General features: G+C 42.6%; 1 protein-coding gene across 2 annotated transcripts in view; it reads left to right on the top strand.

Annotated features, from left to right (window-relative positions):
* The window catches only part of LRP6 (LDL receptor related protein 6), a 196,010-nt gene that overhangs the window by 135,615 nt on the left and 45,263 nt on the right, over nt 1-15,132 (top strand). For both annotated transcript variants that reach the window (XM_026652320.1, XM_026652319.1), the window contains exons 8-12: nt 6,635-6,851; nt 8,301-8,590; nt 10,840-11,066; nt 13,800-13,984; nt 14,461-14,787. In XM_026652320.1, the coding sequence (XP_026508105.1) occupies nt 6,635-6,851; nt 8,301-8,590; nt 10,840-11,066; nt 13,800-13,984; nt 14,461-14,787 (1,246 nt within the window). The remainder of the gene's footprint in view (nt 1-6,634; nt 6,852-8,300; nt 8,591-10,839; nt 11,067-13,799; nt 13,985-14,460; nt 14,788-15,132) is intronic.

The following is a 15,132-nucleotide window of genomic DNA, read 5'->3' as shown; positions in this document are numbered from 1 at the left end:
GGCCAACAAGAAGTGCACCACCTATTGCTCCAGAGGAGTCCTAAGTTACCACTCCCAGGATGATGCTCTCCTTCTTTCCTGATCAGAGCAGTTCAACTATGCCTTGCCTCCACTGCTGCTTCTGCCATTAGTGCTATGCAAGATCTGGCAGGACAGGGCAACAGTCATCCTGATCACCTCTTTTTGGCCTAGACAGTTCTGGTTTCCCAACCTCCTGTGCATGTTGTCTCGTCTGCCAGATTCGCTCCCAATATTTCCCAAGCTCCTTACCCAATACAATGGCAGGATCGAACACCCTAATCCACGATCACTTCACCTCAGGACCACAGTTGCCAACTTTCACCTGGTAAATAAGCACCCCAACTTTCACAATAAACCAAAAGTCAAACTAATCCCATTTCAAAACCAGGCCAAAACAAAAAGCAATCCCTAAGAACCCCAACACTCTGTGACTAGATTCCCCCGGCGTGCAATCTGGGACTGTGGTGAGCCCGCTGTGCACCCCGACTCTGTCCCCCCCCTTTCCCCGGCTTGCTGGGAGCCGATTAAAAAAAAAAAAAAAAAGCAACAAGCTACAACAAGCAATAAACTACAAGCCCAACAACCTACAAGCCAAAAACTAGCTAACAAGCAACTCCAGCCAATTAAGCCAAAAACAAGCCCAATTTCTGCGTTTTTTTCCCCCCCCGCTGGTTTGGCATGTCTGCTCAGGACATGGTATTTGGATGGGCATCATCCCTAGACTGTACGTGCTCCACAGCCCTGTGAGAGATCCTCTCTGATAGCAGAAAGGACTTGATTAGGAAATGTGACCTAGCTAAATGGAAACGTTTCTCGTCATGGACACAACAAAGAGGTGTTCTACCAGAAGCTACAGATATTCCACTCATCCTACACTATATCCTAACTTTGAAGACATCGAGTCTCTCCCTCAGTATCTTGTGAGTCTACTTGGCAGCAATCAGTGCATTCCATCAACCTACTGAGGGCTACTCTATTTTTCACACAGCCACTAATCAATTGGTTCTGACTTCTGGAAAGGCCTGATAAGAGTTTTCCAACCTCCTCAAAAGATTGCACCCAATTGGACTTGAAACTTGTTTTTTCAAGTGCCCCCTTTGAGCCTTTAGCTACTTGCTCCATGTCCGTCCTCTTCATGAAGGTCTCCTTTCTTGTAATCACGTCGACGAAGTCAGACCGTCCATACACTGTGTTTCATAAAGATAAAGTTTCTTTAAACTTACATCCCAAATTTATCCCTAAAGTGGTTATGGAATTTCACCTTAACCAATCCATTCACTTACCTGTATTCTTCCCAAAACCGCATACATCTCTAGAATAACAGACTCCGCTCCGTCAAGGTCCGACAAGCTTTGGCCTTTTACCAGCAGAGAACAAAACCAATCAGGAAGTCTCAGAGATTGTTTGTTTGTCGCTGTAGTGAAGAGAGTCAGAGGGCGTGCCATCTCCACTCAGAGAATTTCCAAATGGGTCTCTGGCTGCATTCTACTCTATCAGCTCTCGAGCCTGCCTCCCTCCCCCTACAGAGGTATGAGTTCACTGCACTAGAGCTCAAGCAACAATCACAGGATGTACTCCTCCTAGATACCTGTAAACTGGCCACATGGAGCTCCAGTCACACAATTACCAGGCATTATGCCCTGGTACAGGACTCAGCTGCTGATGCCTCCTTTGGGATGGCAGTTAACCATTCAACCCTACCAGCTTCAGCCTCACACCCTCCCCCTGCTTAGATACTGCTTGTCAATCACCCACAGTGGAATACAATAGGGACCATCACTCAAGGAGCCAGAGGAGGTTACTTACCTGTAACTGGAGGTTCTTTGAGAAGTGGATTCCAAAACCCACCCTCCCTTATTCACAGTAGAGAAGGAACTGAAGAGGCAGTTTGTCCATCCCACCCTTTATTGCCTCGGTTGGAGGCACCAAGCGAGACAGGGCGCATGTACAGACCACTGGACACTACTTTCAAATTCTCTGTCTCCCAGTGCATGGTGCGCCTGCATAACCCACAGTAAAATACAGATATGGACCCCACATCACGAAGAACCTCCAGTTGCAGGTAAGTAATCTCCTTATACACTCCAAACCAGAAATTTACAAACAGCTAGGTAATGGTTTCTTTTCTCTTCTCCTCCCGTACTTTCCTTTCGTGGCAAGTAGATGGTTGATTGCTCTGTTTTAGTAGCCTAACTTGCCATTTAAAGCTTATGTGAGCTTCCATTTAGTTTACAGTGCACACTTTTAAAGTAATCGTTTTACCAGCAATTCCCATGACACTGTTGTCACAATTGTGTCTATTATTAAGTACAGGGTGAAAGTGTGATAGCTTAGCTAATGCAGTGTGATGGTTACTTTTGGTAACTGGTGTGACATTTTAATGACGACTACTGTTTATTTTATTTGGTCACTTCCACTTATAGGATCTGTTTGTCTAGGCATGCCCCATAGCTGGCTGTTCTGCTTAGCAAGCACTAATTATTGTGAATTAATTAGTTACAGACAAGTGGCTTATCTTTATGGCTTAGGGAGGAAAAAAGTGAAGTCAGCACAGAGAATTAGAACAACTGTGAAAGTCAGCAAGATGCTGATAAGATAAAATGTGGATGATGAGTTTCACTTAAGGGTGGAGATGTTTTCTTTACCAGTGAAAATTTTTCTAAAAGGGGGCTCTGCTCGCAGATTAGAGAGACTGGTGGCTTGATGGGGTGGAGAGACTGGTGGCTTGAGCAAAAAGTGTTAGTCACAGCTTGCCTTATAGATATTTTTTAGAGCAGTTTCATGGTTCTTCAGTTAAGCATCCATCCTTTGTTCAGGCACCTCATTTGTCAAAAAAAGTATGCCGGGGAGCCATGCACCTAGAAAAAATAGGGGAAGTCAGCAGATGTTGAAAGTTTCTGAAGTAGAATAACAGCACAGTTTTAATACATGTAGCAGTATAAATTTCACAAAGTAAAATGTAATGCCTGCCTTATTTTTGTGAAGTGTGTGTTTGTGTGTGTGTGTGTGTGTGTGTGTGTGTGTGTGTGTGTGTGTGTGTGTAAATATACAGTGTACACTAATGGGCTAAAACTTTTTGATGTGACCATTTCCTGGAGTAATTTTGAATTTATTTCTAAGACAAATTTAGAGCCCATTCATCCAAGCCAGCAAACATACAAAGCTTCTATTGTTTTCAGAAGGATTTCTGTCCAAGGAGGGAAGGCTCACAGGATTGGGTTCCCAGTGTGGGATGGGGAAAATTGAGCAATACCAGACAGTTTTGCGACATAATCACTTCTAATCAAAAAGAAAATGTGTTTGGAGACACTGGTGGTATTCCATATTTAATTTTTTTTCCAGCCACCACTTTACCAAAGTATTTGGAAGAAATTAGAAATTACTTTTTTTTTTTTTTTAAATAACCAGCAGGCTCTGTATTATGCCGAGAAAGACTTGGGTTTTTTTGTTCTTCCTCATTTCCCCCTTCACTCTGACCCCCACTGCCCTGAGGATTGCAAGTGTGGGGTGTGTGTGTGTGTGTGTGGGGGGGGGGTGCTCTAGAGGCAGGCTGCCCATTCCATAGTGCTAGGAAAAACAGTGGCTCCCCTGGCTAATGCCTTGGTGTTGACTGACTCTGAAGGTTGTCTTTGCACACAGATCTTTGGGGTGGGTCATGGAGAGACTAGGAAGCCCTCAGGGCTTTTCCAGTGATGCGCAGGATCCATTTAAAACAATATGTGAATATGATTCAAAAGTTTCTTCTTTCCCCAATCCAGTGTTCCAAAATAAGGAGGTTGTGTCAGAAGATCTTGGGTAACACTGTAGGTTATAGAAGGGGGTGCTTTTTGAGGTGTTGCAGGGATGAGAATGCTATCTGGATACTTCATAAAGTTTTCCAAAAGACGAATGAATTCTACAAGTTGTACAATATTTTTGCATGCAAGTAAAAGGAAAATTCTTTCCTGAAATGTATGTTTGTTGAAAACAAATGGAAAAATGTTTAAAGTAAATGCAGTATATTTCAGTAGTGGTTTCTCTTTGCACACAATTCAGTAATCATATCAAATTATGTTGTAACAGGATTGTTACGTTGGCATAGAAATATGTCTTTTAAAATATTAGTTTCCTTCCACCTCCATCACTTTGTATTTACTAATAATATTTAGCACTTACCCAGTGCTTTAACACGGTCAAATGCTGTACAAAGATTAGTTAATCCTCCCAATGCCCCTTTGAGGAAGGTAAGTATTACCCAGTTTTAGCAACGGGGAAACTGAGGTAGAGAACTTAAGTGTCTTGATCAAAGCCACCAAGTGATTTACATGATTCTTATTGTTCAGAAGATGTAGAACTTAGTTGTAAAGAATACAAAAATGGTTTGTTATTCAAAATGATGGATAAGGGTAGTTCTCCCAAACCCTCTAGTTTGCAGAACCTGCTGTGTGGAATATTATCATCCGTCCTGAGCTGGACTAAGCTGTCATAGACGGGACTGCTAACTGACCTATATGCTGAGCCAGGACTTCCTGACATTCTAAACTTGTATTCATCCTCCAGATCACACTGCCCCTCCCATTTAAAACTAAAAGCAAATAAAGATAACGTAGAAAGCAGATCAGAGGTATAGGACTGGATGTGTGACTGATATGCCTAATATGGGATCACAAAATAAATAGTAGCTAATGTGGTGATTTTTAAAATCTCCGGTCTCCGGAGGCAATCCTGGCAGTTGGAGGCTGGTAAACCTAACTTGACTATTGGGCGAATTGGTTTAAAAAAAAAAAAAAAAAAAAACAAAAAAAAACCACCAAAAAATACCCACCCAACTATAATGAAGAACAGAACGACCAGGCACATATGTAAACACAGTATGTTCGGAAAGAGTCAGTGCAGCTTTTGTAAAGGGAAGTCATGCCTCACCAATCTATTGGAATTCTTTGAGGGTATCTATAAGCATGTGGATAAGGGTTATCCAGGCAATATAGTATACTTGAACTTTCAGAAAGCATTTGACAAGGTCCCTCATGAAAAGCTCTTAAGGAAACTAAGTAATCCTGGGATAAGCGAGATGGTTTTCTTATGGATCAGAAAGTGTTTTAAAAGATAGGAAGCAAAGGATTTGAATAAATGGTCAGTTTTCACAATAGAGAAAGGTAAACATCAGGGTCCCTCAAGGATCTGTACTGGTACCTGAGCTGTTCAACACATTCATTAGTGATCTGGAAAAGGGAGTGAAAACTGAGGAGGCAGAGTTTGAAAACGATGCAAAATTATTCAAGATAGTTAAGTCCAAACAAAACTGAGTGACTGGGCCAAAAAAAAAAAAAAAAAAAAAAAAAAAAAAAAAAAAAAAAAAAAAAAAGATGAAATTCAACATAGGTAAATGTAAAGTAATGGACATCTGGAAAAAATAATCCCAACTACACATGGATAATGATGGGTTCTAAAATAGCTGTTACCACTCAAGGGACAGATCTTGGAGTCACCATGGATAGATCTCTGAAAACTTCAGGTCAATATGCAGCAGCCGTCAAAAAGTTTAACTGGATGTTAGGAACTATTAGAAAGATAAGATGGAAAATATCATCATGCCACTATATAAATCCATGGTGCACCCATATCTTGAATACTGTGTCCAGTTCTGGTTGCCACATCTCAAAAAGGTATAGTGGAACTGGAAAAAGGGTTCAGAGAAGGCAGCAAAGATAATGAGGGTATGGAATGACTTCATTACAAGGAGGAACTAAAAAGATTAGGGCTGTTCAATGAGAAGAGACAAGACTAAGGGGGGGATATGCTAGAGCAGCTCCTGGCCCCCAGCCTAGCCATGACTCTGCTCCCAGCCCAGGGGGGCGTGGACACATTCCTTTACTGGTAAGGGGAGAGGGGGTCGAGAGGAAGTTTGGGCATCACTGTGATAGAGGTTTGTGTAATCATGAACGGGGTGGAAAAAGTAAATAGAGAAGTGTTATTTACTCTTTCAACACAATACAAAAAACAAGGGTCATCTGATTAAATTAACAGGCAGTAAGCTTAATACAAACAAGAGGAAGTACTTTTTCACATAACACACAATTAACCTGTGGAACTCCTTGCCAGAGGATGTTGTGAAGGCCAAAAGTATAACTGGGTTTCAGAAAGGAATAGATAAGTTAATGGAAGATAGCCAAGATGGTCAGGGATTTAACCCTGTTTTTGGGACGACCCTAAACCTCTGACTGCCAGAAGTTAGGAGGGGGGAAGATGGCGTGGATCATTCCAACTGCCCAGTTCTGTTTGTTCCCCATGAAGCTCTAGTACTGGCTACTGTTGGAGACAGAATACAGGGCTAGATGGACCATTGGTCTGAACCAACATAGCGGTTCTTGCATGGTCTTACTATAGGATTTGCTGAGGCATAACCTCACTTTAGGATCTGTTTATCTGGATTTTGCTTATAAGGATATAGCCTTAGATGGACAGGTCCTGCATGGATTTGTGGATGGAGGATTTGCCAAAAGCCTTTCTGATAGTTTAGTTAGGTTTTTTTTATTTTGTGTTGAAAATTAATTATTAATTGTGGGCTGTCTGGAGAAATTATTCTGCATATTGGCAGGGTTTCTCTCATTCACATTTTTTTGTATCTGTGCAGGTCATGAATGCAGATGGCAGTAGCAGGAGAGTTCTGGTGGAGGACAAACTGCCTCATATCTTTGGATTCACTTTGCTGGGAGATTACATCTATTGGACCGACTGGCAAAGGCGTAGCATTGAGCGAGTGCATAAGCGTACAGCAGAAAGAGAAATCATCATAGACCAACTGCCTGACCTAATGGGCCTGAAGGCTACTAATGTCCATCGGATCATTGGTGAGTGACTGAAAACCAGACCTAGACAAAAAGTGTGAAAAGCAGCTGAATGGGATAACTGGTTTCTTTCACACTGTAAAGACACTACCCCAGAGTGTTAGCAAGAACACAGAGAAAATCTGTGGTTGTATTTAACTGGGTTAGTGTGACGAACTGGGACTGTTCTTACTGTGGTCTTTAAATGCTGACAGGGGAGTGTGGCTAGGATAGTCTGCATTGGGGGATGGGAGACTGACCCATGGAGAATACCTGAGCATGTAACATGAGAACCCAGGAAGGGGTTAGAGGCCAGGTGACACCCTTGCCCGGGAAACTGAACAAAGGCTGTGGGAGGGGTCGCTGAAGGGATAGTTTTCAGGAGCTGGCTGGTGATATGGCTGGGAGGCAGATGGGGCTCTGACCTTCCAAGGGGGCTGGGGCACCCTGGGACCCCAAGATGGACTTAACTGAGGGGGGTCCTGTTGTCTGTGCCTGCAAGACCTGTCTTGGACTGTATTCCTGTCGTCTAAATAAACCTTCTGCATTACTGGCTGGCTGAGAGTCATGGTGAATTGCAGGAAGCCGGGGGTGCAGGGCCCTGAGTCCCCCATACTCCGTGACAGTTAGTGAGAGTTGGGAATGGTGTCAACAAAGCCCTTCTGCAGGCTTTGAGGGCTCTATAGCCTGGTCGTCATCTTAGGGTTTGTCTGCTCTTAAAACGCTACAGTGGTAGTGCTTCAGTGTAGACACTGCTTACTCTGACAGAAGGGGTTCTCCCGTTGGCATGGGTAATCCACCTCCCCAAGAGGCGGTAGAAGAATTCTTCCATCCGACCTAGTGCAGTCTGCACATGGACTTAGGTGAGCTTAACTACGCTGCCCATGGGGGGTGGATTTTTCACACCCCTGAGCGACATGGTTAGGCTGACTTATAAGGCCCGGTCTACACTAGAAAATTAAGAACATGTACAGAATTCAGTTTAATTACGTGATGATATGTATTTCTTTAGCACCAACGGTTAATGAAACTAAGGCTGTTCTATATGCCTTCATCTCACAACCTGTCTACGAACTGTGCTCCCTGTGTCTTCATGAAAGCTAGGAGCGACACAGGTTTTGCATGTGCACTGATTGGTCTAAATGGGCACCAAGTTACGTCTGTCAAATGCAGGTCTCTTCCCAGCTGTTTAGCCTGTGTGAATTGAGTGTTTGGTGGTGTCAGTGCAGCTCTTAATAGACAGACTTCCATAACATACACAGAACACTATCACAATAATCTTCTTTATTAATGGTCCGAATGGCTGTGAAGTCTGCAACTATTTCCATTCTTAATGTAATTGCTATAGGACAAGGCTGAGGTAGATTGCAGGGAAATGTACTGTAGAGAAAGTTAGCACTGCTGTCTGAGGATAATTATCTTGAAAAAGAGGACAATGTCAAATAATTCTTTTTGCTTCTACTGAATGTGTAGGTGCAAACCCTTGTGCAGAGGACAATGGTGGTTGCAGCCATCTCTGTCTGTACAGACCTCAGGGCCCTCGCTGCGCCTGTCCCATAGGCTTAGAGCTCATCAGTGATATGAGGACTTGCATTGTCCCAGAAGCTTTCCTGCTCTTTTCTCGGAGAGCAGATATCAGGCGAATCTCTTTGGAAACCAACAACAACAATGTTGCCATCCCACTTACGGGAGTCAAAGAAGCTTCTGCTCTGGATTTTGACGTGACTGACAATCGGATTTACTGGACAGATATCTCACTGAAGGTAAAGGAGGGAGTTGTCTCTGTCTAGTGTTCAGTCCCACATGGGCAGCTGTGCCTCCCCAAACAGCCATGTGTGGTCCCGCCCATGCTCTGCCCCCAGGTCCTCTGCTGGGGCTCTGCAGCTCTTCCCCTTGGCCAGGGACTACAGGTGGCTGGAACCGGTGCTCACACCGCCCGGTGTTCGGGGGCGGGGGGGAGCGCACTGCCAGCCCAGCGCTCCTGGGGGGGAAAGCCTCTAGGCGCCGGTGGGGGAAGGGGGCGGGCGGGGCGGGGCCTCATGCAAAAGGGGCAGGCTGGGCCAGGGGCTGGCTAGCTTCCCTGAGCCCAGGCTTCACTCTCCGCCCGTTCAGTCCACTATTGCTGCATTCTCAAAACACTTAAACTCAAGAACTGATCAACAAATAAATTTTACATAATTCTAGTTCAGAGGGAAAAGCGTGACCCAACACAATGTCTTCATATCCTGGCTAAATTCAGATGTGTTCTTTTTAAATCAGTGGGTATATGTTTTTTCACATACACTATGAATTTGCAAGGATAAAAGTCAGCATTTTGTGGAAAACTGAAACTGGGGGGAAATACCACTTTGATGGAGATTTGGGGGCCTTAACATGGATATCTTGCCAAATGCATTGTGGGAGGGAACTGTGTCTTGGGCCTGAAGTGAAAGCTGGTGTTAATCTTACTTCAGTGTGCATTAGTTATGAAGATACCATACATTAGGTGAAATACGGTATGAATTATAAATTATACTGAAATAGCTAGATTATTCGGTTGAGACTGAAATATTGGGGAGTGTTGCAGATCAGAAACAGGCATAAGGCAGACAAATGGTGTACAAGTTTCAGCATCGATATCCACCAGTCTAGTTTCACTCTCATTTTCAGGAGCAGAAAATTTATTCAGAAATGGAAATATCAGGATTTTTTTTTAATAAAGGAAGAATTCTGTAATTGTGGTGAGGCTTACACAACAACTTGCTGTGTTCCACACTCTGTAACTTATGAGTTGGGACACAAGGGCTCAAAACATAGCTTGTAAATGAGTTTCTAAGAGGGAAGCTGGCCAAACTGTTGTAGAAACTGGTTTAACTTGAACTGTGGTTGAAATAGATTAAACATGGTTCCCAAAGTTGGTTTGAAAGGACATTGTAGATAGGGATTAAGGGATGCTGAACTCCCAATTGTGCACACGGTTGTGACATCACTGGTTCTAGCGCACAAACTGTAAGCAAACAAAATTGAACTTTGACTTCTGCAGAGTTAGAAACATGAGGAGTGAAGGATGGGAGGAAACTAGTGTTTGCATACCATTGTTGTCCTTGGCAAAGATATGTTATCTTCGGGCTTCTTGGTCATAATTGTATACCAGTGAATGGCTAAGATATGAAATATTATACAATGATGGCTGCCTCTATTGTCATAGGAAAGGCTATGAAGTTGAGAGTTAAAAGGGAAATCTTTTGGACAAAAGAGAGATCAGAAACTCTTCTTGATGGGGAATTAAATTAGTTGCTTACCATCCATCCATAAACACTGGCACTACAGAGCTAACTGACTTCTTGGCCATTGATTGTTTTCATCTATGTGATGATTTGTACTGAACTTTTTAAATGAGAATGTTGTTTAAAAAAAAATGCACTGACACAAGACATATGTCACCATCACAGTGTTCACTGTGCTTGTGTGTTCTGGCCCCCTGCCCCCTCCAGCCTGTGTGCTGTCTTGTGTATTTACATCGTAAGCTCTTCGGGGAAGGGACTGTCTACTACTCTGTATTGTGCCTACCATAATAAACATCATTAATTAATAATGTGGCGTGGGGTGGTTGGGTGGTGAGTGGCACGTGATATACAGGAGGTTGGGTTAGATTGTCTGGTGGTCCCTTCTTGCCTTTAAATGCTGTCTCTGTGACTCTAAAATATTGCTCCTTGCTGTAGCATAGAAGCTTCAGCATGAGCCCGAGAATTCCAAAATGTTTTCTCCTCAAAGCTGGCTGTGAGTTGTTAAGGTCAGTGTGGCGTGTAGGCTGCTTAATGGAACCCAACTCAAGTCAACCCATTTATTTCTTCAGTGACCATAGTAAATCATCACTCTTGAATAGGCCTTATTGTTAATTGTACGAGTAAGTAGCATATTGTATGAACTTCTTCCCTACAAGATGCCTGAAATCTGAACGTTTTTAAATGCAAACCCCAATGACAGACTGGTAAAGTTCCTAATTTACCTGTGTATCATTGTATCCCTGAAGACTATCAGCAGGGCATTTATGAACGGCAGTGCACTCGAACATGTGGTGGAGTTTGGCTTGGATTACCCAGAAGGCATGGCAGTAGACTGGCTAGGAAAGAACCTGTATTGGGCCGATACTGGAACAAATCGTATTGAAGTGTCAAAGCTGGATGGACAACATCGTCAAGTATTGGTGTGGAAGGATCTGGACAGCCCCCGGGCACTGGCATTAGACCCTGCTGAAGGGTAACTTGCTGACTTAATTTTATGTTTACGAACTCGTTAAAAATAACACATGCATATTTTCTGTAGGGCATGTTAATGAGGCACCAGTACATAAATCCTGAGAGAACTCAGCTTGGGGAATATAACCTAGTAATTTAGAATACAAGGGCTGGAGGAATGTGCTCTTAATGTCCTGAATAATCATTAGGAATACTACACACAAATCAGAGAAGCTCATTAAAAAAGGATTTATATTTAGTTTTTTAATTAATCATAAAATCGAAGTAGCTTTAGGTTTATGGAATTCATTAATTAGAAAAGGTCCATCACACTGAAAAGAAAATATTTGCCCTTTTAAAATGGAGCTCCCTTTCATCACGGGTTAGGGTGTTGTGAAGGTATTATGTGCTCTGCCTATGAGGGGAAGGTGAAGCTCACTGTGTGAGAATAAGGAGAGAGATTATTTTGGAGGGAAAGGACAACTTTGGTAGGTGGGGGAGGGAAATAGTGCATCCAAGAAAACTGCTCTATCTGCCTATTCAAAATGTAAGATTTTTGTAATGAGAGAACTCTTTTCTCCAGGAAAATGGACTCGATCACATTAAAATGCAATAGCATTTTATGTCATAAGAAAAGAACTGTCATAATACTTAACATCTACATAGCACTTTATAACCTTGAAATGCGTTACAAACATTTACTAATTTATTCCTTGCAAAATCCATGTGAGAGACACTAGTTGTGTATTACCCCTATTTTACAGATGAGGAAACTGATTTTCAAACATCCTGAATTCTCACAGTTTAGATTGACTTCAGTTGGAACTGTAGGAGCTTAGGAACTCTGAAAATCAGGCACTGACTGATGTGTCCAAGGTCAGACTGAGTCACTGCATAGAACTTGGAAAGTCTCAGGATTTCCAGGCTCCCATTCACTAGGTAGAGTTGCCTCTCTATACCATCTTTCTCTTGAAAAATAACAGTTAAAGTTTGCTAAATACCAAAAATGTTCATCCAAAGTGGGAGAGAACTAAAATTGCTGATGTGATACGCAAATCTGAACCAGATGTTTTGGGAGTATGCAATGTCCACGTAGTTCCTGAAAGCTGCTCAAGGCCTGGAATTGCAGATTAGTGCTGTGATTTTACCACTTACCTTGAGGTGACTCATTTTCATCACTGGTATTCACAAGAGCTAGTATTTCTCACTTACTGCAAAGTTACTCATTTTCCCTTGCTCTAATAGCTGTCTGGCCAGAAATAGTGTCAAAACACATGTAGACCAGAGTGGTTCTCAATTCCTCATCTTAAATTCACACTGGGACCCCAACAGCAAAGTTGCTTTACTTGCATTATCTCCTGTTTTTGTTTTTAAAACAATAAATGATCACCAAGATTTTCAGAAGTGGGGTTTCTTCTTAAGCCCATGTTTAGACACCTAAATAAGTGGCCTAATTTTTCTAAAGTACTGATAACTCAGCAGCTCCCATTGAATAATGAGCCTATGTATTTAGGAACCTATCCATTATCTATCAGTTTCTTTACAATCTTGGCCAGTACATATTCTGTCAGGCCACTTCACACTCATAGTGATCTTATTCCTATTTAGTTTAGCTTATCTATCTAACCTATTTGGGTGTTGTGTTCAAAATATTAGGGTCAGCATAGTCCATGGCAGACAATACAAAGAATTTGGTATCATACATATGGAAATGCATCTCCCTGCTGCAGTCCAATGATGCCAGAGAACAATAGTATATGCTTATGTGTTGACCGCTATTGCAGTACTTAGATGATCTGTATTCTATACGTAATAGAGTGAGAACATTACCTTGGCTCAGCAGTACGCGAGATGGAGTGTATTGTTACCCAATTGCAGTGGAAAGCCTCTGAGATCTGTTTGCAAGACTAACTTTCCAATGTGCCGGGGGTGCTCACTGCTCAACCCCTGGTTCTGCCACAGGCCCTGTCCCCATTCAACCCCTTCCCGCCCCCCTCCCCTGAGCCTGCCATGCCCTCGCTCCTCCCCCTTCCCTCCCCTCCAGAGGCTCCTACACGCCACGAAACAGCTGATTGGGAGGTGCAGGAAGGGCGGGGGAGGCGTTGATCAGCAGGGCTGCTGGTGAGCGGGAGGAGCGGGGGGCTGATGAGGGGTGGCTGACGTATTACTGAGGGTCTTTGGCAATGTACATTGGTAAATTCTGGCTCCTTCTCAGGCTCAGGTTGGCCACCCCGGTCTAGTCCATTGCTACCTATAAAACCAATCTCTGGTGTGGAAATTGGTGGAGAAAGGCACTTCAAGGAAATATCCTCAAGAAACATTTAGTTTAGAGTTCAGTAGAGGATTGAATAGAAGCAGAAGGCAATTTTTGTTGCTCATGCAATGTGCTTTGGATCAATTCTTGATAAAGAACAATGTGCAATCTAATGTACCCAGATGCCATCCTGTTTAACTAGTTCATGTGTGTTAGCTAATAATAAAGACTGAAGGGCTCTAGTAAAGAAGTCTTTGGTAAGGGTCCAGCTTTGGATGGAGCAAATAAGGAAATCGGACTCATTTCCTAGCTTGTATTTTGAGAAAAATATTTAATGTGTTTTAATAAACACTTAAATTTATAACTCTGGTTTTCTGTTCCCATTCTCCTTGCTTTTGTGTTGTTTTTTCCTTTCATGTACTGGCAAGAAATTTTAAGAGTCTGCATTAGCAGAAAACTTCTATATCAGATAAATGAAAAATTCCTTACATTTTTATACAGGTTTATGTACTGGACTGAGTGGGGTGGGAAGCCCAAGATTGACCGAGCTGCCATGGATGGAAGTGAACGTACTACTTTGGTACCAAACGTGGGACGAGCTAATGGGCTAACAATTGATTATGCTAAAAGAAGACTTTACTGGACAGATCTAGATACCAACTTAATAGAATCTTCAAATATGCTAGGTAAGCTGCTGTTGCTTTTTCTGGGCAAGCTGTGTATTTTTAGTTACATGTAGGACAAAGCTCTCAACTGGTAGCTTTTGGAGTGTCTTCTCTGGCAAAAAATATAACCAGCATTTCATTTGTTGTGGAGAGGTGGTGGGAAAGCCAAACTGCAAAAGCTCATAGATTTAATACACTCAGAACTGATTTTTTTTTTTTAAAGTAGGCGCATTCCATTGTCTATATCAGGCATGAGAGTAGGACATGTGTGTGTGAAAGAGAGAGAGAGATGAGGAAGGGGCCTCATGCTGCAGATGGGTTGTTACAGAAGACTGGCAATCCTGGTGGAGGCTGATATTAAACTGTAAATTTTTATTTTTATTTTTTTACATTTTTTAACCTCTCCACGAAGGAGCAATGTCTAACACATTGCTATAAAAACCCAGTATGTCCCCAGTAATTCCTCTTGTTTTCCTCTCTTCCTTTTTTGAAAACAGGCCTTGACCGTGAGGTTATAGCAGATGACTTGCCTCACCCGTTTGGCTTGACTCAATACCAGGATTACATCTATTGGACAGATTGGAGCCGACGCAGCATTGAGCGAGCCAACAAGACCAGTGGCCAGAACCGGACCATCATCCAAGGCCACTTGGATTATGTGATGGATATCCTGGTCTTCCATTCCTCAAGGCAGGCAGGCTGGAATGAATGTGCCTCTAGCAACGGGCACTGCTCCCATCTCTGCTTGGCAGTGCCAGTTGGTGATTTTGTGTGTGGATGCCCAGCTCACTATTCCTTGAATTCTGACAACAGGACCTGTAGTGGTAAGCCCTAAGCCCCAATGACAAATTAGAGGCATAGGGAAGAGAATGCCGATGGGAATAAATTATGGAAGCAAATGCATTTGGTAACAGATCAAAGTATTTTACTAGAAAAAAGAAACATTTTCATTTCTTTCTTCTCTATTTATTTTTAATAGCAACAAAGAGGAGACAGTTTGCTTTGGTGACAGGAGCATAATATGCTAAGTCATGGCTCGTTTCTACCTTTGATACTGAAAGGTTATTAAAAACCTTTCCAGTTCCAAGATAAAGTTCTAAAGCAGGATGTGTTGGCGGAGGGGGTGTGTGTGTGTGTATGTATGTATGTATGTATGTATGTATAGGTGG

Source organism: Terrapene carolina, unplaced genomic scaffold, assembly GCF_002925995.2.
Source record: "Terrapene carolina triunguis isolate 2854851 unplaced genomic scaffold, T_m_triunguis-2.0 Scaffold112, whole genome shotgun sequence".
In the NCBI taxonomy this organism is placed as follows: Eukaryota; Metazoa; Chordata; order Testudines; family Emydidae; genus Terrapene; species Terrapene triunguis.
Note: the sequence above shows the minus strand (reverse complement) of the source record. Positions and strands in the feature narration are given on the sequence as shown.